General features: G+C 33.8%; 1 protein-coding gene across 1 annotated transcript in view; it reads left to right on the top strand.

Annotated features, from left to right (window-relative positions):
- The first annotated feature begins 9,759 nt into the window (after positions 1 to 9,759).
- ADAM2 (ADAM metallopeptidase domain 2) overlaps positions 9,760 to 24,189 on the top strand; it is a 94,244-nt gene continuing 79,814 nt past the window's right edge. The window contains exons 1-4 of the mRNA XM_519722.8: positions 9,760 to 9,952; positions 10,873 to 10,949; positions 14,088 to 14,143; positions 23,171 to 23,249. Coding sequence (XP_519722.5) covers positions 9,898 to 9,952; positions 10,873 to 10,949; positions 14,088 to 14,143; positions 23,171 to 23,249 — 267 coding nt within the window. The 5' untranslated portion in view covers positions 9,760 to 9,897. The remainder of the gene's footprint in view (positions 9,953 to 10,872; positions 10,950 to 14,087; positions 14,144 to 23,170; positions 23,250 to 24,189) is intronic.

Below are 24,189 nucleotides of genomic sequence, written 5' to 3'. Positions count from 1 at the left end.
GAGTTTTTGAGGTAAATACAAAAGTACATTTAAATTTCATACTCCAGACAAAGAAGACTATATGTCTAAGAAAGGAAAGGCAAAAAATACAGATTCATATTTATTCACATTGAATTGTGCATAAAACATAACTTTCAATAATGGTGAAAATAACAGAACAGCTTTGTTATGTGCCTTGATCTATACAGAGTTTAAAAAATAGTTCCACATGACTATAGGGTATCTTCAGAAGTGGCGGTATATTAATCTTTGAAAATTCTCTTCTCCATAAGCAATAAACAAATGTCAAAATTTCTCAGAATCAACTTTTTCATAACTCTGGAAATTCAAAGGCTTGCAGCCACCCAGATAACATTTATTCAAGACAAACAGCTAAATCTCAGTAAGGACAGTAAACTTTGTGGTATTTTAATTTGTCCTAGCCTATCTATCACTCTCCAGATCTACAATGTCCTTGAAAAATAACAGCCTGCATTTCTAGTGCAGCCTGGTAAGCATTGGAGGAAGCACAAGTATGGAACTCTTTGAAAGCCTCACCCTAAAAGAACTGACATTATTTGACCTGATTGGTCATTCTCCAGAAGACTCCACTTGCAAGAATGCTTGTATTAGATTGACTCAGAACTAGAATGTGTATACAAAAAGCTTTTCTTCTCAGGATCCTTTGTAAAAAAACAATTTACAGGCAGGTGTTTTAAATTTTCAGCTGCCTGAGGCAATGGATAACAGTTTGAACAAACAACAGCCAGACCAAAATATTTAACACAAGGCACTGGGGAGTGAGATATTCATAGAAGCTTTGAAAACCTAAACTCTGAAAGGCAACAAGGATGTGTAGAGCTGTCCACACGCACAGAAGATACCTGAGACCAAGAGAAGGCCCTAAACTCTTATCTCTGGCTGACCTTGAAGCTCTGAGCAAGCAAGTGGTGAAGGCTAAGAAGATTTTCAACTGTTTGGTTCAATGTTGAAGATATGACAGAGTAGGCATACAGAGCCCATTGGGAGGCTTGTTGGCACCAGACGTTTAAAATAAGCTCTAATTATTAGCTGACCACGAATCTGAGTAGAGACTTCAGTGACTGCACACAACAATGGATACAGACTTTGCAGAATGATTTGAGGAAAGCTTCTAAACAAACAACTATTAATAACCAGCAGAAGTCGCAGTAATCCTTAAGAGGAAGGAAGAATCTGACTTCCAGAGTTGCTGTATGATATCATTTGGAATGTTCTATTTTCAGCAAAATTTATGAGACATACAGAAAAATTATGGTCCATACACAAGAAAGAAACAAGCAATAGAAACTTTCCCCTAGGAATCCTAAATGTTGATCTTGCTAGACAAAGACATGAAATCGATTTTAAATATATTCAAAGACCTAAAAGAAACCATGTCTAAATAATTAAAAGAAAGTATGAAAATGATGACTTACCAAATAGAGAATATCAAGAAAAGATTAGACATTATAAAAAATAATCAAAAAAGAAATTCTGGGGCTAAAAAGAATAATAACTCAAAGAAAAAATTAACTAGAAAGGCTCCACAACAGCTTTGAGCAGGCAGAAGAGAAGCAGTGAATGTATTTATTTATTTAAATAAAAATATGCCTCCCCATTTCTTTTTTTAAATGAACTTTTATTGTAGATCTTGGGGGCACATGTGTAAGTTAGTTCCAAAGGTATATTGCACAGTGTTGGGGTTTGGAGTATGATTGAACCTGTCAATCATGAAGTGGGCATATTATCCAATAGGTAGTTTTTCAACCCTGGTCTCCCTCCCTTCCTCCCTTCCCATTCTTGTATTCCCTGGGGCTTGTTGTTCCTATCTTTATGTCCCTGTGTACCCAATATTTAGCTCCCAACTGTAAGAGAATATGCAGTATTTGTTGCTTTTGTTTCAAAGCAAAGAAAGAATTTAAACAGACATCAATTGAAGAAATTTAGGTGAGGAATGGAAAAAATGACAATTTCGCAGACCTGTGACACACAATCAGACTTACAAACATACAATGGGAGTCCCAAAAGAGAGGGAGGAGATAAAAAGGCATAAAGAATATTTGAAGAAATAAGGTCTGAAAACTTCCACATTTGATGAGAAACAATAATCTACACACTTAAGAGGCTCAACAAACTCCAAGAAGGATAAAATCAAGTCATCCATACCTAACGCATAGTAATGAAACTGTCAAAAGCCAGAGATACATAATCTTGAAAGTAGCAAGAAGGAAGCAACTCATTATTTGTAGAAGATCCTCAGTAAGATTCAAAGATGATTTCATCGTATACCATGGAATCTAGAGATAATTGGGTGCCATACTCAAAGTGCTGAAAAATAAACTATGTCAACCAAAAATTCAACATCTTGCAAAACTTTCCTTCAAAAATGATAATAATGATATCTTCATATAAACAACAAAAAAGAAATTTGTGTCTTGCAGACTTACCCTATAAGGTATACTAAAGAAAGTCCTTCAGGTTGAAATGAAAGGATATTAGAGAGTAACTAAAATCCACATGAAGAAATAAAGACAGGAGATAATGGTAAATGTGTAGGTAATGCAATTTATAGTATAAATACATTTTTGTTTGTAATGCTTTTTATTTTATCTGATTTAAAAGACAATTTCAAAAGCATTGATTATAAATATATTTTGGGTGGTGTATAAATATGTATTTTATTTGGCAATAAAATCCAAAGGAGAGGAGGAGAGAGAAATAGGGCTCTATAAGAGCAAAATTGTTGTATACAACTGAAATTAAGTTGGTATTAATCTGAACTATATTGTTATAAATTAATGTGTTAATTTTAATTCTCAGGGGACCTATTACAAAAATATTCAAAAATATATGTTAAAAGAAGTAATGAGGGAATTATTATGGTATACTAGAGAATATCTATTTGACCAAAAAAAAAAGAGTTATAAATGAATAGAGGGAAAATATCTTAAACACATACAAAAAAAAAGAAAAATGATAGAGTTAAATCTTACCTCATCAGCAATTGTGTTATATGTCAATCAGTAATTTGAACTCACCAATCAAGAGGAAGAGATTAGAAAAATAAATAAATAAAATCCAGCTATATGCTCTCTATAAGAAATAGAATTTAAATTCAGACACAAATAGGTTGAAAGTAAAAGAATGGAAAAAGATTATTTCATGCAAATTGTCAAAAAAAAAAAAGAGAAAGAGAAAGAGAAAAAGCAAAGAAAAAAAGAAGAAACAGCTACACCAAACACCAATGCAATTATCTGAATGCTTGTGTCTCCTCACAATTAATATGTTGAAACTTAATCCCCAGTGTGATAGTATTAAGAGGCAGGGCCTTTTAGGAAGGACTTTCCCTTATGAATGAAATTATGTAACATGATGTTTATAAGATCTATCCAGGTTTAGCATTATTAGTAATTCATTCCATTTTATTGACTGAAATCCTATTGAATGAGCAAGCAACATTATATTAATCTGTTCAGCAGTTGATGGACATTTGAGCTGTTTCCACCTTTTGGATATTATGAATAATCATGCTGTAAACATTTGTGTTCAAGTTCTTAAATGAACATATGTTGTCATTTCTCTTGGGTATATATCTAGGAGTGGAATTTTTGGGCAATATGACAAACTATTTTTCATCTTTTTGAGGAACTTCCAGACTAATTTCCAAAGGAACTGTGCCATTTAACATTCCCATCATCAGTGTTTGAAGAGTTCGGATTCTTCTAATCCTTGCCAATACTTATTTTCCATTTTATTGATTATTTATAGTGCTTGTGAAGCAATATCTCATTACGGTTTTGGATTTTGTTTCTCTAATGTCTAATGACTAATGATCTAATTAGTAATGATCTTGAGCATCTTTTCATGGGGTCATTAGTCATTGATAATATACCACCTTTGGAGAAATATGTGTTGAAGTACTTTACCCATTTTTGTTGGCTTATTTTTCTTTTTTGTTGACTTGTAACAATTCTTTATATATTTCTGCTTTGCTAATTGTTTTCTGCATTTTTTAAATGTAGATTCTTTCTTTCTTCCTCTCTCACCATCTCCCTTTGTGATTATGTTTTCTGTCATAATATTGCTATAGTTTGAATGTGTTCCCCAAATTTCCTGTTTTGGAAATGAAATTCCAAAATTTATATGTTGATGGTTTTTGGAGGTCATGCCTTTGGATAGTAATTAGGATTAGGTGAGATCATCAGGATGGATTCTCCATGACAGTATTAGTGGCTTTATAAGAAGAAGCAGAGACCTGAACTAGTGTGCTTGCTCTGTCTCTCAATGTGATGCCTCCTGCCACGTCATGATGCACAGAAAGGACCTCACCAGATGCCAGCATCATATTCTAGGACTTCTCAAGCCTCCAGCACCATGAGTTCAATAAACCTCTCTTATTCATTACCCAGTCTATGGTATTCTGTTACAGCAACAGAAAACGGATTAAAACAGATATGCTTTAATGTCTTACTTTTTAACATTTTGTGTATCCACTCTTGGTTTTTGATTTGTGGTTACCGTGAGGCTTACGTAAAACATCATCTAGTTATAATAGCCTATTTTAAGCTGGTAACAACTTAACTTTGATTGCATTAAAACCCTACCTTTTTATTCCCCCTACATATGTTTTTGATGCCACAGTTTACATTCTTTTATATTGTGTTCCTCTTAACAAATTATTATAGCTATTATTTTTTGTAGGTTTTCTCTTTTAACCTTCTTAATAAAGAGATATATAATTCGCACACCACCATCGCTGTATTCCAGTATTCCTAATTTGACTGCGTACTTACTCTTATCAGTGAGTTTTATACTTCTCTGTATTTTTATGTTACTAATTAGCCTCTTTATTTTTTCATCCTGAGGAATTTCCTTTAGTATTTCTTACAAGGTTGGGCTAGTGGTGATAAACTCATTCAGGTTTGCTTGTATGGTAAAGTCTTTATCTCTTCTTTATTTCTGAAGTATAGCTTTGCCTAGTGAAGTATTCCTGGTTGACAGGTTTTGTTTATTGTTTTTTTTCTTTCTGGCAGTGCTCTGAACACATCATCTCATTATTTTCCTGGCCTGCTGCTGAGAAATCTGATAGGCAACGTGGATTTATTTTGTGTGTGATGTGCTTCCTTTCTCTTGCTACTTTTTGGATCTTCTCTTTAATTTTTGACAGTTTGATTATAATAAGTCTTGATTTAGTATTGTTTGGATTGGATTTGATTGGATAATCTCGAGTTTCATCTACTTTGATTTACATCTTTCTCCAAATTTGGGAAGTATTTGTCATTATTTATCTAAATAAGCTCTTTCCCCTCTCTATTTCTGTGCTTTATGAGCATACCCATAATACTTTCTTGAACCATCATTATGCTAGATTTGATAACACATTCATAATCATAAGCTGAGGACCAACTGGAAGATTATATTTTCCTAATGCAGAGACTATCACTGTAATTTTTCAAACTAAAACATGGAAAGAAAATAATTTAAAAAGCAGAGGAGAATTTCAGATCCTGGGAAACTATAAAATGACCTAATCTAATATAACCAGACTCACAATATGAGGAGAAGAGAAAATAAGATAGGGAAATATATAAAGAGAAAATATTTGAGAGTTTTAAAAATGGATAAAAGATATAAATTCACAAACCCAGAAAACACTTCACATTCTGAGATAACCAATATAAAGGAATTGCACATCTAGGCATATCACAATCAAACTGCTGATAACTAAAGATAAAGAGAAATTATTTAAAACAAGCCCAGAAAAAATTTTGGGGGGAACAACATGAAGAGTGATGTTAGAAGTAACAGAAGGCAAAATCTAGTTCTCATTAGAAGCAACAGAAGGCAAAATCACTGGGATGAAATGCTTAAGATACCAGGAAAAAAATACCTGTTAATGTAGAATGTTATAGCCATCAGGAATGCACTTCAGAAATGAAGACAAAATTAAAAACAATTTTTATAAGCTAAGAGCAGAGAGAATTTCTCTGTGTAAATATAAGACCTGTAAAAATTGATACTGAAATTAAGTAAATAAAATAGTAACGTAACATTTTGTGATAGAGATGTAGATACAGTAATAAATCCCATACAATGAAATATTCAACACTAAAAGGAAATGAGCTATCAAGTAATGAAAAAAAGTGAAAGAACCTTAAATTTCTTTTCTTTTTTGTTTTTTTGAAATGGAGTCTCATTCTGTTGCCCAGGCTGGAGTGTTGGCATGATCTCGGCTCACTGCAACCTCTGCCTCCCAGGTTCAAGTGATTCTCCTGCCTCAGCCTCCCAAGTAGCTGGGATTTCAGGTGCCTACCACCACTCCTGGCTAATTTTTGTATTTTTAGTAGAGATGGGGTTTCACCATTTTGACCAGGCTAGTCTCAAACTCCTGACCTCAGGTGATCCTCCCACCTCAGCCTCCCAAAGTGCTGGGATTACAGGTGTGAGCCACTGCACCTGGCCAGGAACCTTAAATTTCTAAGTGAAAGGAGCCAAAATGAAAAGGCTATACTACTGGTGATTCCATTATTACATTCTGAAAGAGGCTAAATTATGGAAACAGTAAAAAAAATCAGTGCTCAGAGAGAAGAGAGGGATGCATAATTGGAGCACAGAGCAAGAAAACAATTTTGATTGGCACTATAATGATAGATGCACATCATTACACTTGTCAAAACTCATAGAATGTACAACACAAAGAGTCACCCCTAATGTAAGCTATGGATTTGGTTGTTAAGGATGTATCCATGTGTACAATGTTCACGGATTTTAACAAATGTACCTTACTGATATAGGATGTTGACAGTGGGAGATGCTGTGCATGTGGGGTTAAGGATATGTGACCTTAACCCCAGTTTTCCACTGGGTATTTTTCTGAACCTAGAACAGCCCTAAAAAAGCCTATTAATTATACATATATGTATATATGTAAAATATGTGGCTATAAAAATTAAATTAAATTGAATTATCTTATTGCAATATTCTTACTTTGTTTATTATGGGTATGTGGAATGCAATATGTTGAAGATATATAATATAATCTCTAAACATTAAAAACCCCCAAAAGAACAAATAGCATATTCAAAAATTAACGAGACCAGGTGAAATTAAATTTAAAGCAGCTTCCATTATCCAAAAGAGGTAAGAAAGTAAAAATAAAAGACCAGACAACTAGTAGGAAAACAATAGAAAACTACTAGCAGGTGAGAGACATAAACTTAACATGTCTGTAATTACTGTAAGGAAATGGACCTAATACTTCAATTAAAGTCAGGATCATCATACTGAATTTAAAAATCTGTATGTTATTTATACACAAACACACACACACAAACTTTAAGGACATGCCTTTAAAGTGAAATATTTTTGTAAAATATCCCAAGCAGATTCTAATTATTTTTTTAAAAATCTGGCTATGGAAGTGATAGATAAAATAAGCTTAATGGCAAAAAGCCAGTATGGGCAAAGAGTGGCATTATAGTGACATAAGTTCACTTCATCAGGAAGACAAAACATCCCTAAATGAGTTTTAAAAAAATAACTTATCTTCAAAATATGATAATTAAAAATTGATAAAACACAAAGGAAAAATAGAAAAGTATTCTTAGTTGGACATAATAAAAGAACAAGAATTAATAAGGATATAAAATATTTGAAAATGTATTATCCAACTTGATCTAGTTGACATTTAAAGAATAATATAATCCACAGCTAAATAGTCTGCATTCTTTTAAAGTTTGCATTCTTTTAAAGTTCGAAACATTCAGTGTAATGAACCATATAATGGGCAATGAATTTTCTCTTAGTGAATTGCAATGACTTGAAATTATTCAGAATACAATCTGTGATCACAATGGAATTGAGTTAGACATCAATAAAAAAAGTAATTAATACATGCTCAAATATGTGGCATTTAAATACCACCAATAAACATGTGGGGCAAAAAGAAATCATGATGAAAATTAGAAAACTTTTAGAATTGAATATTAATGAAAGTAAAGTATATCAAAATAAAGTATAAGAATACAATGGTGAAGTTAAAGCAATGAATAGATAGAAATTTGGAAATACATGGAGATTTGTAGTTTAAAGGCATAGGTTAAAAGAAGAAATGTTTAAAATAAATAATATAAACTTCCAATCTTAGAAGCTAGAAAAGGAACATTATGCCCAAAGTAGAAAAAAGGAAAAGAACCCAAGAACAAAATCAACAAAGCAGAAAACATACAACAGAAAAAAATAAAGAAATCCAAAACCGAGTTCCTGTAAAAATAAAAATTATACATTCCAAGACCTATTTACCCAGTATAAAGAGAAACATCACAAATTATCAATATTGAGAATGGAAGAAGAGATATGTCTGCAGGTGCTATAGACCTTAAAAAGTTGCTAGAGGAGAGGAAGGCATTATGAACAACTTTTGTCAATAATTTAACAACCCCAAAGAAATGGACAAATTCCTTCAGAAACGTAACTTTCTCAAACCAACACGAAAAGAAAAAAATATGAATATTTTAAAGAAATTAGATAAAAAAGTAAATAAATCTTCTCATGAAGAAAACTCCAGGTCATAATCACTCCATTTCTAAATGCTAAGAAACATTAAAAGAATAAATATTCACAGCATTACACTATTTCAAAGATTAAACGAAGAGATAACATTTCTTAATTTCTTTTATGAGGGCAGCATGTCTCTGATATAAAAGTTGGTAAGTTCATTACAATGAAGGAACATTACAGACAACACAACAACACAACAAGGCATTGATGTGTACGAAGTGGAATTTTCATATACTTCTGGTGAGAGTATAAATTAGTACAGTCTTGGAAAACTTGTCGGAAGTATCTACCAACACATACCCTGTGATCCGACAAATTCACTCTAGAAATATACACAGTAGAAATCCTTACTTATTACACCAAAAGGCATGTAGAAGAATGTTTATAGCTAAATATTATTTTTAATAGCTGGAACAATAAACAAACAAAATATTCATTAACAGTAAAATGGAAAAACAAGTAGTGTTATATTTATTGAATTTGTAATATACACCAATGAGGATAAAACAGAACTATTGCTTTGTATGAACCTTACAATCATCCTATTAAAAGAACCCAGACATGAAAGAGTAGATGGTGATTGCTTCTACTTGCGAAAAGTTCAAAAACAGACAAAACGAATCTTTGGTTGTTTAGAAGTCATGGTTGTGAGGTTGGAATCTGGGGATTTGGGTGGTTCTTTTTCATTTCTTCATCGTGGTACTAGTTACACTGTTTTTTTTTTTTCCACTTGAATATTAATTGACCTGTGAACTTATGATTTATTATATACTTTTTTTTCGGTTTTTGTTTCGTTCTTTTTTTTTGACGGAATTTCGCTCTCTCACCCAGGCTGGAGTGCAGTGGTAAGGTTTCTCTGCTCACTGCAACCTCTGCCTCCCAGGTTCAAGCGATTCTCCTGCCTCAGCTTCCCGAGTAGCTGGGATTTCAGGCACCCGCCACCATGCCTGGCTAATTTTTTTTGTATTTTTAGTACAGACGGGGTTTCACCATGTTGCGGAATCTGGTCTCGAACTCCTGATACGTGTTTATATATATTCAATTGAAATTTTACTTAAGAAGTGTTTATAAATCTTCCTGTTCCTCAGCTGTTGGAAGTGATTTTGTTGTTGCTGTTGCCTTAATTAGGCATCACGTCCAGTGGAGTGCTTGTCCTGCAAGAGACAGGGCTCAGGAGCTCGCACGTTCCACAGCGCACCACACCCAACCTCAGCCCACCTGGGCTCTCCCAGCCGCCTGCCTCTTCCAGGCTGCGTGGCCGGGGCATCATCTCGCGCTTCCAACTGCCCTGTAACCACCAACTGCCATTATTCCGGCTGGGACCCAGGACTTCAAGCCATGTGGCGCGTCTTGTTTCTGCTCAGCGGGCTCGGCGGGCTGCGGATGGACAGTAGTAAGCAGAAAAACCCCTCCTCTGGCCTTTTGGGACCCTCAGCGCTACTCTCCCTTTGCCTCCAAGTTACATTGACATCCCTGGGAGGATGCGTTCCTGAGGGGTTTCCAACTCGGCAATTCCAAGCTCATCCCCGACATTGCCGCCTTCCCCACCCAAAATCCACGTAGAATAAGGGCTTTCCCACACGTCCTGGAAACCTAGGAAAGATAAGATAGGAGGTCGTAGGCCTTAAGAGGTTGCTTCAAAATTGTAGTTTCAGATCCTGCTTTGCATTTTTCACGACAGTGAAAGTTGAGACCCAACTTCTGTACTCTCTAGTTGAAGAGTCCAGAGTGAGTTAATTTGTCCTGAGGGGCTTGAACCTATTGACCCAAGGTTACCAGATCCTACCTACAGGGCAATACTCCTAAAGCAATACACCTACTTCTTTTTTAAAAAAATATGGCCGGTCACGGTGGCTCCTGCCTGTAATCCCAGCACTTTGGGAGGCTGAGGAAGGTGTATCACGAGGTCAGGAGATCGAGACCATCCCGGCCAACATGGTGAAATCCCCCTCTACTAAAAATTTAGAAAATTAGTCGGGGGTGGTAGTGCGTGCCTGTAGTCCCAGCTGCTGGGGAGGCTGAGGCAGGGGAATCGCTTGAAACCGGGAGGCGGAGGTTGCAGTGAGCAGAGATCGCACCACTGCACTCCAGCCTGGGCCTGGGCGACAGAGTGAGACTTCGTCTCAAAAACAAAAAAAACAGAAAAACAGAAAAAAAAAACCTCCTTGTACTTTTAGAAAGAAATGGGAAGATAATAAAAATGAGAAGCGGCGTATAGAATAGAGATTAGAGATTTAGATGAAAAACTCATAAAACAAGCTCTGAAATGATGGGCATTGATTGTTCTAATAAAACATTTTGCACATTTTGCAGATTTTGATAGTTTACCTGTGCAAATTACAGTTCCGGAGAAAATACGGTCAATAATAAAGGAAGGAATTGAATCGCAGGTAATGAATCACTAACAGTATTTACAAATTTAAAATGATGTAAATATTTTGTTTCTAAGAAGTTAATCTGCCATTTTTCATTCATGCACACCTGTTGAATTTTATATTTATACCAAATTTTCCCTGAATGGAAAAGCCCTTTTGAAAATGAACAAGGATCAACAATGTTTCACAGAAATAATGGTGCAGTGATGCTGGATATCAAAGCCCCAAGTCCATTTTCTGAATCTGTCTTCCTCTTGGATGTCTTTGAATAATCATTGGCTTGATTGTTCTAGAGATTCTGTTCTCACTCACCGTTCAGGCTGTATTTGGAGGAATTTTTTGTCATTGTTGCTAAGTAAGCCTTGGCTTGCTTATATGGGATGATGATCACTTGAATTAATGATGTGTTATATTAATGATTTTTTTAGCCCTGATTGCGAATATGTTAATGATTAGGACTCTTTCTTTCATGCTAGTTTAGATTATTTTCGTTCAGAATTATTATTCTCTTTTTAAAATTTGAATTTAAAAGCTTCTTGTCATTTTCACTAAGTTCTAGAATCCATTTCTGAAGTGGAATGTGGTTTCTTGAGACATCAATTTTTTTTTTTTTGGTTTGGTAGCAGATGTTCTGGTAATTTAAATGCAAACATTTCCTTAGCATATATCCATTTGTCATCCTAATACAGACATTATAGCTTAAGATGTTATTTAAATCATTTTTAAAGGAATGCATATCTATATATCTACTACTAAAACAAATCATTTAAATAGAAAAAAGCAGTGAGGCTTTTAACAATATTTTATGAAAGATTTTTAATGTAAAAGTATTATGGAGATGTTAATAATATTAGAAAATAAGCAGAGAATCTATTTGGAGAGAAGTATTTCAAACAAGAATAACTTGATTGTTATAAGATAGTGATTTGCAATAAGTAAAAAAAAAAATGCCCATTTTCAACTGTCAAATTCATGAGGAAAAAATTGTCTATTTTGTTAATGTCTGTATTCTTCTTGCCTAGAACAGTGCCAGATACAAATGCTATGTGTATTTATGTTTTCGTGCACTAATCAGGCTCATTATTTTCTCATCTGTAAATGAGAAACTTGGAATAGCTGGTCATCAAAAAGTTCCTTTTTGATTTTGTGGTTACCAAAACCAAAACAAAGCACCACCACCAACAAAAAAACAGTGCGAGGGATAACTGTTGATCGTCAGTTGCTTAGGGAGTTAATGGGAGTGAAGGAGTTAAAGGGAGTTAAATACACAATTAGCATAATAGCCTAGTTTATTTTTAAAATACTGTAATGAATTAACAGTATTTTTAAAACAAACTAGGCTATTATGCTAATTAATTCAACAAATACTATAAACATAATATGAAACAATATATATTTTGAATTATTACAGTTAATAAAGGCTAGAAACCGTAAGATTATTCAACTTAAAATTACTAGATTTTTTTTTTTTTTTTTTGAGACAGAGTCTTGCTCTGTTGCCCAGGCTGGAGTGCAGTGGCGCAACCTCGGCTCACTTCAAGCTCCGCCTCCCAGGTTCACACCATTCTCCTGCCTCAGCCTCCTGAGTAGCTGGGACTACAGGCGCCTGCCACCACGCCCAGCTAATTTTTTCGTATTTTTAGTAGAGACAGGGTTTCACCGTTAGTCAGGATGGTCTCGATCTCCTGACCTCATGATCCACCCCCCTCAGCCTCCCAAAGTGCTGGGATTACAGGCGTGAGCCACTGCGCCTGGCCTAAAATTACTAGATTTTTAAAAATAATTGAATGTAACTTCTAAAAGTGGGAAATGCAGTATGAAAATATAAAAGTCAGGAATTTAGAGTAGAACAGAGACAGCTGAAAAGATGAAATGCAACATGTGAAAGGCTAAAAGGACAGAATTAGAAGCTTAAGCATAGAGTGATTGGCATTCCTGAAATAGGGGAAAAAAGAAGAAGAGGTAATAGTAAACATATTTTAATAAGAAATGGCTTTATAAAGTCGAATCTTCAGAATAGATGTCCCAAATCCAAAGCAGAGTTTATTTGTTGAAGTCCTAACCCCTGGTGCCTCAGAATGTAAGCATATTTGGAGGCAGAGTCTATAAAGACATAATTAAATTAAAATGAGTTTACTAGAATAGTAATTAATAGTAAGTAATAGCTCTAATACCATATGACTGGTGTCCTTGTAAGAACAAGGAATCTGAGCATAGACACGTGTGATTATGAAGACACCAGGAGATCCAGAAAAAGCATTCCACAAAGTCTAACATCCTTTCTTGGTTAAAAACTCTTAACAGTTTAGGTATAGAAGGAAGGTACCTGAATATAATTAAGGCCAGTTATGAAAAACCCTTAGTTAACATCATAATTAGTGGAAAGGCACTAAAATCTTTTTTTTTTTTTTTTTTTTTTTTTGACGGAGTCTCGCCCTGTCGCCCAGGCTGGAGTGCAATGGTGTGATCTTGGCTCACTGCAACCTCCGCCTCCCAAGGTTCAAGCGATTCTCCTGTCTCAGCCTCCCCAGTATCTGGGATTACAGGCAACCGCCCCATGCCCGGCTAATTTTTTGCATCTTTTAGTAGAGATGGGGTTTCACCATGTTGGTCAGGCTGGTCTCGAACTCTTGACCTCGTGATCCACCTGCCTTGGCTTCCCAAAGTGCTGGGATTATAGGCGTGAGCTTTTCCTTTAAGATGTGGTACAAGACAAGGATTCCCACTCTCAACATAGTACTGATAATACTATCAAGGGCAGAGATAAAGATATAAACAGCATCTAAAATCAGAAGGAAGTCAAATATCTTTATTAGCACATGACATGATCCCATATATAGAAAACCCCAGACTCCACCATAAATCTCTTAGATCAAACAGAAGAATTCAATAAAGTTGTAGGTCATAAAATCAACATACACATTTCAAAATAAACAAATAAAGTATATATATTATTTTATTCATTATTTTGATTATGAAATCTAGAGTTATAACATCAAATGCCATTAAAATAAATCAGCATTAAATTCTAATTTTTCTCCTTTTATTAAATGAATGTGTTTTAGAATGCAATTATCATTAATGTAAAATGATGGTTATCCCTTCTAACATTTTTCTCATTTTCTTTGTATTTTTACTGTGCTCTCCTGCCAGGCATCCTACAAAATTGTAATTGAAGGGAAACCATATACTGTGAATTTAATGCAAAAGTAGGTAATCACCATTATTTTATCAATTCTCTTTGTTCTACTTATAATTTTTGCTTGAAATTGGCCAGAATGTAATTATTTTGTATTTGAAAATATTTCTAGCTTCTTGCCATTCATTCGTCCCTTATCATATGATTTAAGCCTATATGATACATACCTAGAACTTGAATTCAGAGTGTATGTGCCCCTCCTTCTTGTTCCCAGTAGCACCAAATTTTTATTTGGTGATCCAAGAGGTTTCATAAAGGATGAATTTTGATAATTTTCTATCTCTCATAAAAATATATATGGCTTGTTTTTAAGTTCTTTTATATTCAAGGTATATTTCAAAGAACATAGCAGATTGCTGGATGTCGTGAATCATGACACATTTTAAACTAGTTTACATACTTTATCACAACTTATTAAGGACTTAAGTTAAAATTAAATAAAATTTGTAATTAGCCAAATTCAATCTCAGGCCAGTTGATGAATTTGGGGAAAACAAGCACAATATACTAAGAAATAAAGAAAAGTGAAAATCGAAATGATTCTTCTAGCGATAAGAACAGATTTCTACAAATTATCAAAAGCAGAAGCCTGCAAGTGAAATTACCAAATCAATACAAAAATCAAAAATGCATCCATATCATTTCTAGAATTCATAGCTGCAATCTTTTTATACACCATAAATTTTGGAAAATGTTTTCTATTTATAAGATGGACGGTACTACTTTGAAGAAATAACATTAAAAAAAGACTCAAAATTACTTTTTTCTGAAGAAAAAAAGTGCTGCCTTCTGCAAGAAATACATAGAGCAAACTGACGTAGAATCCCACCAACAGTTGTTACTTTAGAATGCCAAGTGATGAGACTGAGAGCAAGTCAGTGACCAATAGTAAAGCATCCTCTGAAATTACTTTCTGCATCACAGATACAGTATTTATAAATGTTTAATATAGATCAAAATATGTAAAGTGTAATTAGACATAGAATATCTGAATTAAAATGTAAGCATAACAGTTGATTTCTTAAGCTCTTTTTTCTACTAGAAAAAATGTATAGAATATACAGTACAATTTATGGTGATGTAATGGATGAATCACATACTATATACCTTACAAATAATGTGGTTATTTTCTTGCACACAAGCGGTGAAAAGGTACTTAAGAAAAAAAATCACATACTAAAATAAAAAAATCGTTTGAATAGTAACCATATCCTCAGTGACTAGCACAATAAAATTAGAATGTAATTACAAAGCCTTCATCAGAGAATCACCAGATATTTGTAAATTCAAGAGCAGTTGCCAAAAAACTCTTGGCTCAAAAACATTCAAAACATTATTGTAAAATATCAATAAAGTAGTAAGAAATAGAATATTACAAATCAAACATTTTAGAAATGAATAACCAAATGTATAATAAAAGTAAAATTCAAAGCTTTCATTGTTTTTACATTTTACCTGCATCAGATGAGAATAAAGTGTATAATATTATGGGATGGGACAACATAAAGTGTTGTTGGGTAGCCCACACTGGTGGAGTACTGAAGCCTTTAGTGGCTATTGTTATTGGTCTATGTCAAGCCCTGTCAGTCCCTACCCAGGCTATCTTGGTAACTAGTTAGTTTCAGGCATGGCCAACAGTTTATAGACACTCAGGGTGATAACGATATTTACTTTCAAAAGACAACGAGGCCTGGACTGTATGCAGAGCTAGCACCAAACTGTGCCTTTTCCTGGCAACATGACCATCTCTGAGGGCTTTCAAATATACAAAATAAGGACGCCAGGAACCAATTTTATGACATTGTACAAGGTGTTCTTAAGAAATCTGAGAAGAGATCCAGATTAGTAGGATATTTAGAGTAACACCAAGCCAATGAGTACTTCTGATATCTTTTAAGATGCTGTAGTTTGTCTATGACATGGTAGTCATTGATTTCTTTTTGTTTATATCTCTAAGGACTCTGAATTTTCAATTTGAGAATTAACATCCTTGCATCAATCATGGAGATTCTTATCAATTTTTAAGTTTAATTATTGTTTTTTCTCACTCTGCTAACCTTCCCTGGGATGCTTTTAAATGTATATTTAAAATTGGGGCCTCTTAATATAAATTTTAGTGAATCAAGTTAGCAATTTTTGACTCACTTATCTATCACATATTTCTATGTACTCATTCACATTTCCTGTTATTCCTGATTTTGTGCTTTATTCTGGATGATTTCCATTTTACTCTTTATGTATGTCTAATCTACTCTTCAAGAATATTTTTCAATGACTATATTTTTCATGGTTAGGATTTCTGTACAAAGTGACACATTTGTGCTTTGTAAATCTTTTATGGCTTTTTATCTCTGTTTTTTATCCATTTCAACGTTAAAACCTCTTTATTCTTAAGTTTCATAGTTTACTTGATTATTGCTATTTTTCTACATGATTTCTCCCAATTTTCAAGCTTTGGACTTTTCCATATGTTTGGAACTATCATTGATGAGCTCGTTTGAGTGAACTTTATCTTCCACCATCCTCTAATCTTTTTTGTGTTGTGGAGGCCTCTCTTCGGGGGTGGTTTTATGGATGCTTTTGCTTGTTTCCTGCCACGACAATTAGCTGAGTCAAAAGTTTACACTTTATCAGCTCAGGGTTCCGTACTAATAGGGCTGCTTGGAATCCATTTCACATCTGCCTGAGATATAGTTTAGAGTTTTCATTTCTGCATGTGATGCTGTTTCTGCCTCAGTCAGTATTGGGTAGCATCCTTTTGTCCAGGGTCTCTGTACAGCAGGTGTCTTAGTCTGTTTGGGCTGCTATAACAAAATATTAATACCATAGACTGGGTAGCTTACAAATAACAGAGATTTATTTCTTATAGTTCTAGAGGCTGGGAAGTCCAAGAGTGAGGCACTGGCAGATTCAGTGCCTGGTGAAGGCTCATTTCCTGGTTCTTAAATGTCTCCTTCATGCTGTGCCCTCATACAGTAGAAGGAGCAGGTCAACTCTCTGAGATCTCTTTCATAAGGACACTAATCCCATTCATAAGGGTTCCAGCCTTGTGGCCTGATCATCTCTCTAAAGTATCACCTCCTAAAACCATCACATTGGTGATTAGATTTCAAAATATAAATTCTGGGATGAAACAAACACTGAGATGACAGAAGCAGGTATTGATTTTTTTTTCGTTTCTATTAGCAACTTGCAGAGGAAATTTCTAGCTCTATTCCTTTCATTTAAATGCTCACATCAATGTGTTCTGATGCTTGCGACTATTGTCGTAAATAATGTGTTCTCATGCTAATGACCAGAGGACATTAAACCACCTGTTCTTAAGGTATGATTCTGATCCAGAATCCATCTTACTTTGCACAGCTTCACCTGCTCACTCTTTCAGCTGTGGTACCAGCCTTTGTTTCTATTGCTTTGATCATTCCAATTAACCCTATAATACAATCAAATCAGGAAATTTTTTGGCAAAGGGAAGACAGTAAATATTTTAGACTCCAAGCTCTATATACTCTCTTGCAACTACTTGCTGTTGTAAAAGCAGCCATAAACAGTATGCAAATGATGGGTGTGGTTATTTTGCAATACCACTTCATTTTCAAAAACAATCTATCAGCTGGATTTGACCTATGGGCCAGTTTATTACCCCATTATTTATAGTGTAGTCCTGTATTTGAAAATTATTATTGTTCATCTGTCATTTCAATATCAAGAGTGGTGATGGAAACTGGGAAATAGGTCTCCTTTGTGTCACAAAAATCACTGTCAATTATCTTCAAAATTTTTAAATGTTCATTGCATAATAAAATTGGCATACATTAAAATATAAAATATGTTTATGCAGTTAAATAAGTGTCGTGAAGTGAATATTTATGTAACTCTCTGACTTTACACATATATTGACTGCACTCAAGAAGTTGTGCTGTTTTTCATTTGCTATAATAGCCCCTCAGTCCTTCTCACTACTTTTCTGGATTGTTGTGATATCCATTTCTCTGATTTTATTTAGAATTTATTATCCTAGCTAATGTGGTTTCTTTTTGTCTTTTTTCTAACTCTAAATAAATGAATTATGATGATTTTTCTAGTTTTAGTCACTCAAATTAGTGTTCGTGAGGTTTTTCAATGTTGTCGCAAGTAATTCCAAGCTATTCATTTTTATTACTGTATAGCATCCAATTTCATGATTATACAACAATTTATTTCATCTTATTTTGAACATTTTGTTTCTGTCTAGTTTGGTTATGTTAAAATGTATATTATTTTGGGCCTATGCACAAGATTTTATAGGACATATGACTAACAGCATACTGATGGGTTAAGTTACATGCACTTTCATAATTACCATACATTTCCTCCAAAGTATTATACTAATTTACTCACTCCTCTGAATTATATATTCTATTAATAGTGGTAGATGTTTTAAGTTTTAAATGCTTATAATTATATACTTATGTCCTACTGTGATTTGATATGTATTTCTCTAACTGTAAATAACTTCTCTAACTGTAAGTAATTTAATATGTATTTCTCCAACTGTAAATAATTTCTCTAACTTTTTAAATACAGCAGTTAGCCCTATGGAATTTCTCCCCTGTGAAGTGCCTGTTTAAGACATTTGTTCTTTGTCAAAAGATATTTCTAATCTGACCTTTTCTCTCCTTGTGTTTTCACACTTATGGTATTTGGTAAAGATAATTCTTCCATTATGGTAAGTTATATTTGTATCTTGTATAAGAAACCCTTTCTTACTCAAAGGCCATGACTAAATCTTATATAATCCTCCAAAATATTTTTAGTTTTGCCTTTCCCATTCAGGTCTTTGTTGAAACAGAAATTGGCTTTTGAATATGCTATAAGGTAGACAACCAATTTAGTTTTTCTGTATGATTTTTCAAATGTTTCAATAGCTTTATTGAATCTTCTATCTTTCTGTACATGTCTTCTGTGTGATGATGGTTATATATTATACATTTATATATGGTTTTATCTGTTTCCAAGCTCTTGATTAAACTTTTTGGTCTATTTGTCTATTTATGATAAATCTTGATAGCCTAAAGATAAAGCCTTTTCACCTTTTTCCTCATCATAGATGTTTTGGCAATTATTTTTCTTTCAAATTAGCATCCAGTAGACCCAGCACAATTTAAAAATGATATTTCTTCACTGCACTGTAATGTAATCTTTTTTTATAAATTAAATGACTGTATATAAAGAAGTCTCTGGATTCTTTGTTCTCTTCTCTTTGTTTAAATGCTTATTCTTAGACCCTGTCTATTTATCAGTCCAAATGTCATAGTTTTAATTACTATGACTTTATAATAGGTGTTTATAACCAGACTTGTCCTTCAGTTTTAAGGTGTGCTTACTCTTCTTGATTGTTTAAATTTTCACATGATTTTGGAAACATTATTTTTTCTGTTTTGTCTTTTGTTTTATATTCCTCTTTTTTCTTCATTGCCTCTATCCGATTGAATCTACTAATTTATATTATACATTATTCCTCAATTAAATTCTTTGTTATACATTCTTTTACTCTTCTTTTAGTAGTTTCTCTACGTTAACATATCAACTCTTGAGTAATTGAATCTATTACAGATTAGTCCTCCTACCAATTACCATATGTTTTTAGATCCTTAAATCTCTAACACCCTTTACCCTCTGCTTCCCATTCATTATTTTTTTTCACACATCACAAACCTGTATATTTTTAAATCCCCATGAAGTATTACTATTTTTTATAAAGTCAGCATTCATTTTAATTTAACCAAAATTTACCAATTCTGGTGATCTTTAGTTCTCCCTACATTTCTGTGCTTCTATCTGGAGCTAATTTTGATATATCTCAGGAATTCTTAATATATTTCTATTATAAGACTGCTTGTTTTAAATTATATATGTTTTTATTTGTCATTAAATCTTTATTTAATCATATTCTTCCCCTTCCAGCTATATAAAGGTCTAATTGACAGAAAAAATTATATATAAACAGTTTGCAACATATTTTTAGATATGTATACATTGTGAAATGACTAAGCTAATTAACATATTCATCAATTCAAATACTTACCTTTTTTGAGGTTAAGAATACTTGAGATCTAATCCCTTAGCAATTTTCAAGTATAAAACATTACTAACTACAGTCAACTTGTTGTACAAAAGCTCTCCAGAGTTTATTCCTTCTAAATGAAACTTTCTTATCTTTAACCATCATCTCCCATTTTCCCACTCTCAGCCCCTAAAAACCATCATTCTACTCTCTGCTTCTATGAGTTTGAATTTTTTAGACTCTCCATATAAATGAGATCAGGCAATATTTTTCTTTCTAAACTTGGCTTATTTTGCTTTATGTAATGCCCTCCAGATTCATCCAGCCTGTAGCAAATGAAAGAATTTCTTTTGTTTTTATGACTGCCTAGTATTCCATTGTGCATATATACTACATTTTCTTTATCCATTTGTCCATTGATGGAAACTTAAGCTTGATTCCATATCTTGACTGTTGTGAGTTCTACTGCAATAAACCTGGGAGATGTTTATTACAGATATCTCTTCAACATACTAATTTTATTTGCTTTGGATATATGCCCAGTAAAGGGACGGCTGAATCATACAGTAGTTCTATTTTTAACATTTTGAGAAACCTCCTTATTATTTTCCATAATGGTTGTACTAATTTACATTTCCACCAACATTGTGGAAGTATTCCCCTTTCTCTATGTCCTTGCCAACACTTGTTCTCCTCTGTCTTTTTGATAATAGCCAATCAAACAGGAGTAAGGTGTTATCCCATGGTGGTTTTGATATACATTTTTCTGATGATTAGTGAGAATGAGAAGTTTTTCATATACCTCTTGGCCATATGTATGTCTTCTTTTGAGAAAGTCTATTTAGGTATTTTGCTCATTTTCAATTTTTTTTTTTTCTGAGTTGTTTGTGTTCCTATACATTTTGGATTTTGACCCCTTATTAGATGTATAGTTGGCAAATCTTTTCTCCCATTCTTTAGGTTGTCTCTTTGTGGTGGTGTTTGCTTTGCTGTACAGAAACTTCTAAATTTTGTGTACTCCCATTTGTCTAGTTTTTGTCTAGTTTTGTTTTTGTTACCTGTGCTTTTGTAGTCATATCCAAAAAATCATCACCCAGACCAATGTCAAGCATTTCCTCTATGCTTTCTTCTAGTAGTTTTAGCATCATAACTATTATGGTTAAGTTTTAATCCATTTTGAGTTTGTTTTTGTTTTTGTTTTTGTTTTTCTCGCTCTGTAGCCCAGGCTGGAGTGCAGTGGCGCTGTCTCGGCTCACTGCAAGCTCTGCCTCCCGGGTTCACGCCATTCTCCTGCCTCAGCCTCCCAAGTAGCTGGGACTACAGGCGCCCACCACCATGCCTGGCTAATTTTTTGCATTTTTAGTAGAGTCGGGGTTTCACCATTTTAACCAGGATGGTCTCAATCTCCCGACCTCGTGATCTACCCGCCTCGGCTTTCCAAAGTGCTGGGATTACAGGCGTGAGCCACTGCTCCTGGCCTTGAGTGCTTTTTTAATATGGTGTGTGAAACGATGCAATTTTGTTTTTCTGCATGTGGGTGTCCAGTTTTCTCTATGTGATTTCCCCATTGTGTCTTCTTGACAATTTTGTCAAACACCAACTGACTGTTTATTTCTCTTATATCTATATTGTTCCATTGGTCTATATATCTATTTTTATACCAGTACTATGCTCTTTTGGTTACTATGGCTATACAGTATAGTTTGAAGTCAAGTAGTATGATGCCTCTAGCTGTGTTCATTTTGGTCAAGCTCGTTTTGGCTATTTAGACAAATTTAACGAAGGAGGTAAAAGATCTGTACATTGAAAACTATAAAACATTCTTAAAAGAAATGAAGGAAAACAGCAAATAAATAGAAAGATAAAGCATGTTCATGAACTGGAAAAATAAATATTGCTAAAATGTCCATAATACTCAAAGCAATCTACAGATTCAGTGCAAACCCTCTCAAAATTCTAATGACATTTTTCACAGAAATGTAAATAAAAAACAATGCTAAAATTCATATGGAACAACTTAACTATATTCTTATAAATTTTTGCTGGAATAAATTCTAAGATGTCTTTGAAAAAGATGTCGTTTGCCTTTTAAATCATCATTCCATTGTTTTCTGACTTTTTTTTTCCTTTTCTATTGATGAAGTAGCTGTATTATTTGTTAATTGGTTTATTAAGAATTATTTGTTTCTTCAAAAGTAGAATTCTTTTTCCTTGAAACTTTAAAGATCTTTAAAGTTTATCTGGGCTTTTGTTAGTTTTTTTTTTTCTTTTGATGATATATTTATATCTGACTTTTATTTCCCTTTATCCTACTTGATTTACATAAAGCTTTTTGATACTGTGTCATCAATTTTGAAACAAAAATGCTCTGATCTTCTGAGATTAGCTTAACTTTTTATGTAACTTTGGCAAACAATACTAATGCTTGGGGTGCATTAGTATTAGTAACAACATAGATGCAAATCTCTGAGTTTATATTATCATCAAATGAGATGAATATTATATAATAAATAAATAGAGTAGAAAGAATGTGAGAAGGTAATATATGCTTGGGCAAAAACTATAGAGCAAATTTAGAGTATGGTTTAAAAATCCTATGCTTTGGTGATTGAACAAGTTGACATTTTAAATAAAATTTTCAAGATAAACCTCAGTGGGAAGTTGATGTATAAGCAAAGACTTGAAGTAGATGGAGAACAATGAACTATGTTGAAGAACTTTCCAGGAATGGCCAACAAAATGGTACAAATATCCTGAGGTCCAAGCTTGCCTGTTGTGTTTGGGAAACAGCTAGGAGGACAGAGTAACAATAGAGTGAGTGAAGTCTAAGATGTTTGAGTAAAATTCAGAACAAAATCCATATATTTAGAAAATATCCCTCTGTTTCTCTTGCTCTTTCTGTGTCAACCTACCTGTCTATAATTAATAAAATAAATGTTTCAAAACAAAAGTTTAAGAATCAAATTTTTCCATTTTATCTTTATGTTACAGAAACTTTTTACCCCATAATTTTAGAGTTTACAGTTATAGTGGCACAGGAATTATGAAACCACTTGACCAAGATTTTCAGGTATGTTTTTTATGATCTCTTTTATTTTTGTCATGTGAGTGTCTATGATCACCTTATTTAGTGTCCACATGTTATTAGAGTCTAAAGTGTTGGCTCATGGCTTCTTGGCATAAGTTTAATGTTTTCCTGTTGATGATGTATACTGATGTACTGAGTTAGCCCTAGTAAACAGATGATTAACTAAAAAGACATGATTGTAGTGTTTCTAAACTATTTAGACACATGCTAAGGGCTTATGTGCCTGAGGTGATAGGGACTAAATATGTTGTGAAATATGTAAAATGAAAAACCATGACTTGTATCATGAAAGCTAAATCTGAGGAGAAAATAAGAATCTAATCTTCTTTGAAGTATGTTCAAGGACCGAATAAGTACACATGAAGTTTCACACACGTTTAGGAGTATATTAAATTTTCATCTATTTGGAACATGTAGAGCTTAATTTAATGTTGTCTATAATTTGTTATAAAAATAATAAAGAAGAGTGAATAAAATTGCCGGGATTGGTCATGCCTGAAATGTTCTTTTTTTTTTTTTTTTTTTTTGAGATGGAGTTTCACTCAGGCTGGAGTGCAATGGCGCGATCTCAGCTCACCGCAACCTCCGCCTCCTGGGTTCAAGTGATTCTCCTGCCTCAGCCTCCCAAGTAGCTGGGATTACAGGCATGTGTCACCATGCCCGGCTAATTTTGTATTTTTAGTAGAGACAGGGTTTCTCCATGTTGGTCAGGCTGGTGTCGAACTCTCGACCTCAGGTGATCCACCTGCCTTGGCCTCCCAAAGTGCTGGGATTACAGCAGTGAGTCACTGCACCCGGCCTCTGTTCTTTCGTTTTTTAACCTCAGCCCTGCTCTACTAATTGCTGTTGTGTTTTCCATTTGTTGTTCTTGATTTCTATATAGCGACTCAATCAAGTGTTTTGAAAGTAAAGCATTTTTAGA

This window comes from Pan troglodytes, chromosome 7, assembly GCF_028858775.2.
Source record: "Pan troglodytes isolate AG18354 chromosome 7, NHGRI_mPanTro3-v2.0_pri, whole genome shotgun sequence".
Taxonomy (NCBI): Eukaryota; Metazoa; Chordata; class Mammalia; order Primates; family Hominidae; genus Pan; species Pan troglodytes.
The sequence above is the reverse complement of the archived record's forward strand: the minus strand, read 5'-3'. Positions and strand labels throughout refer to the sequence as shown.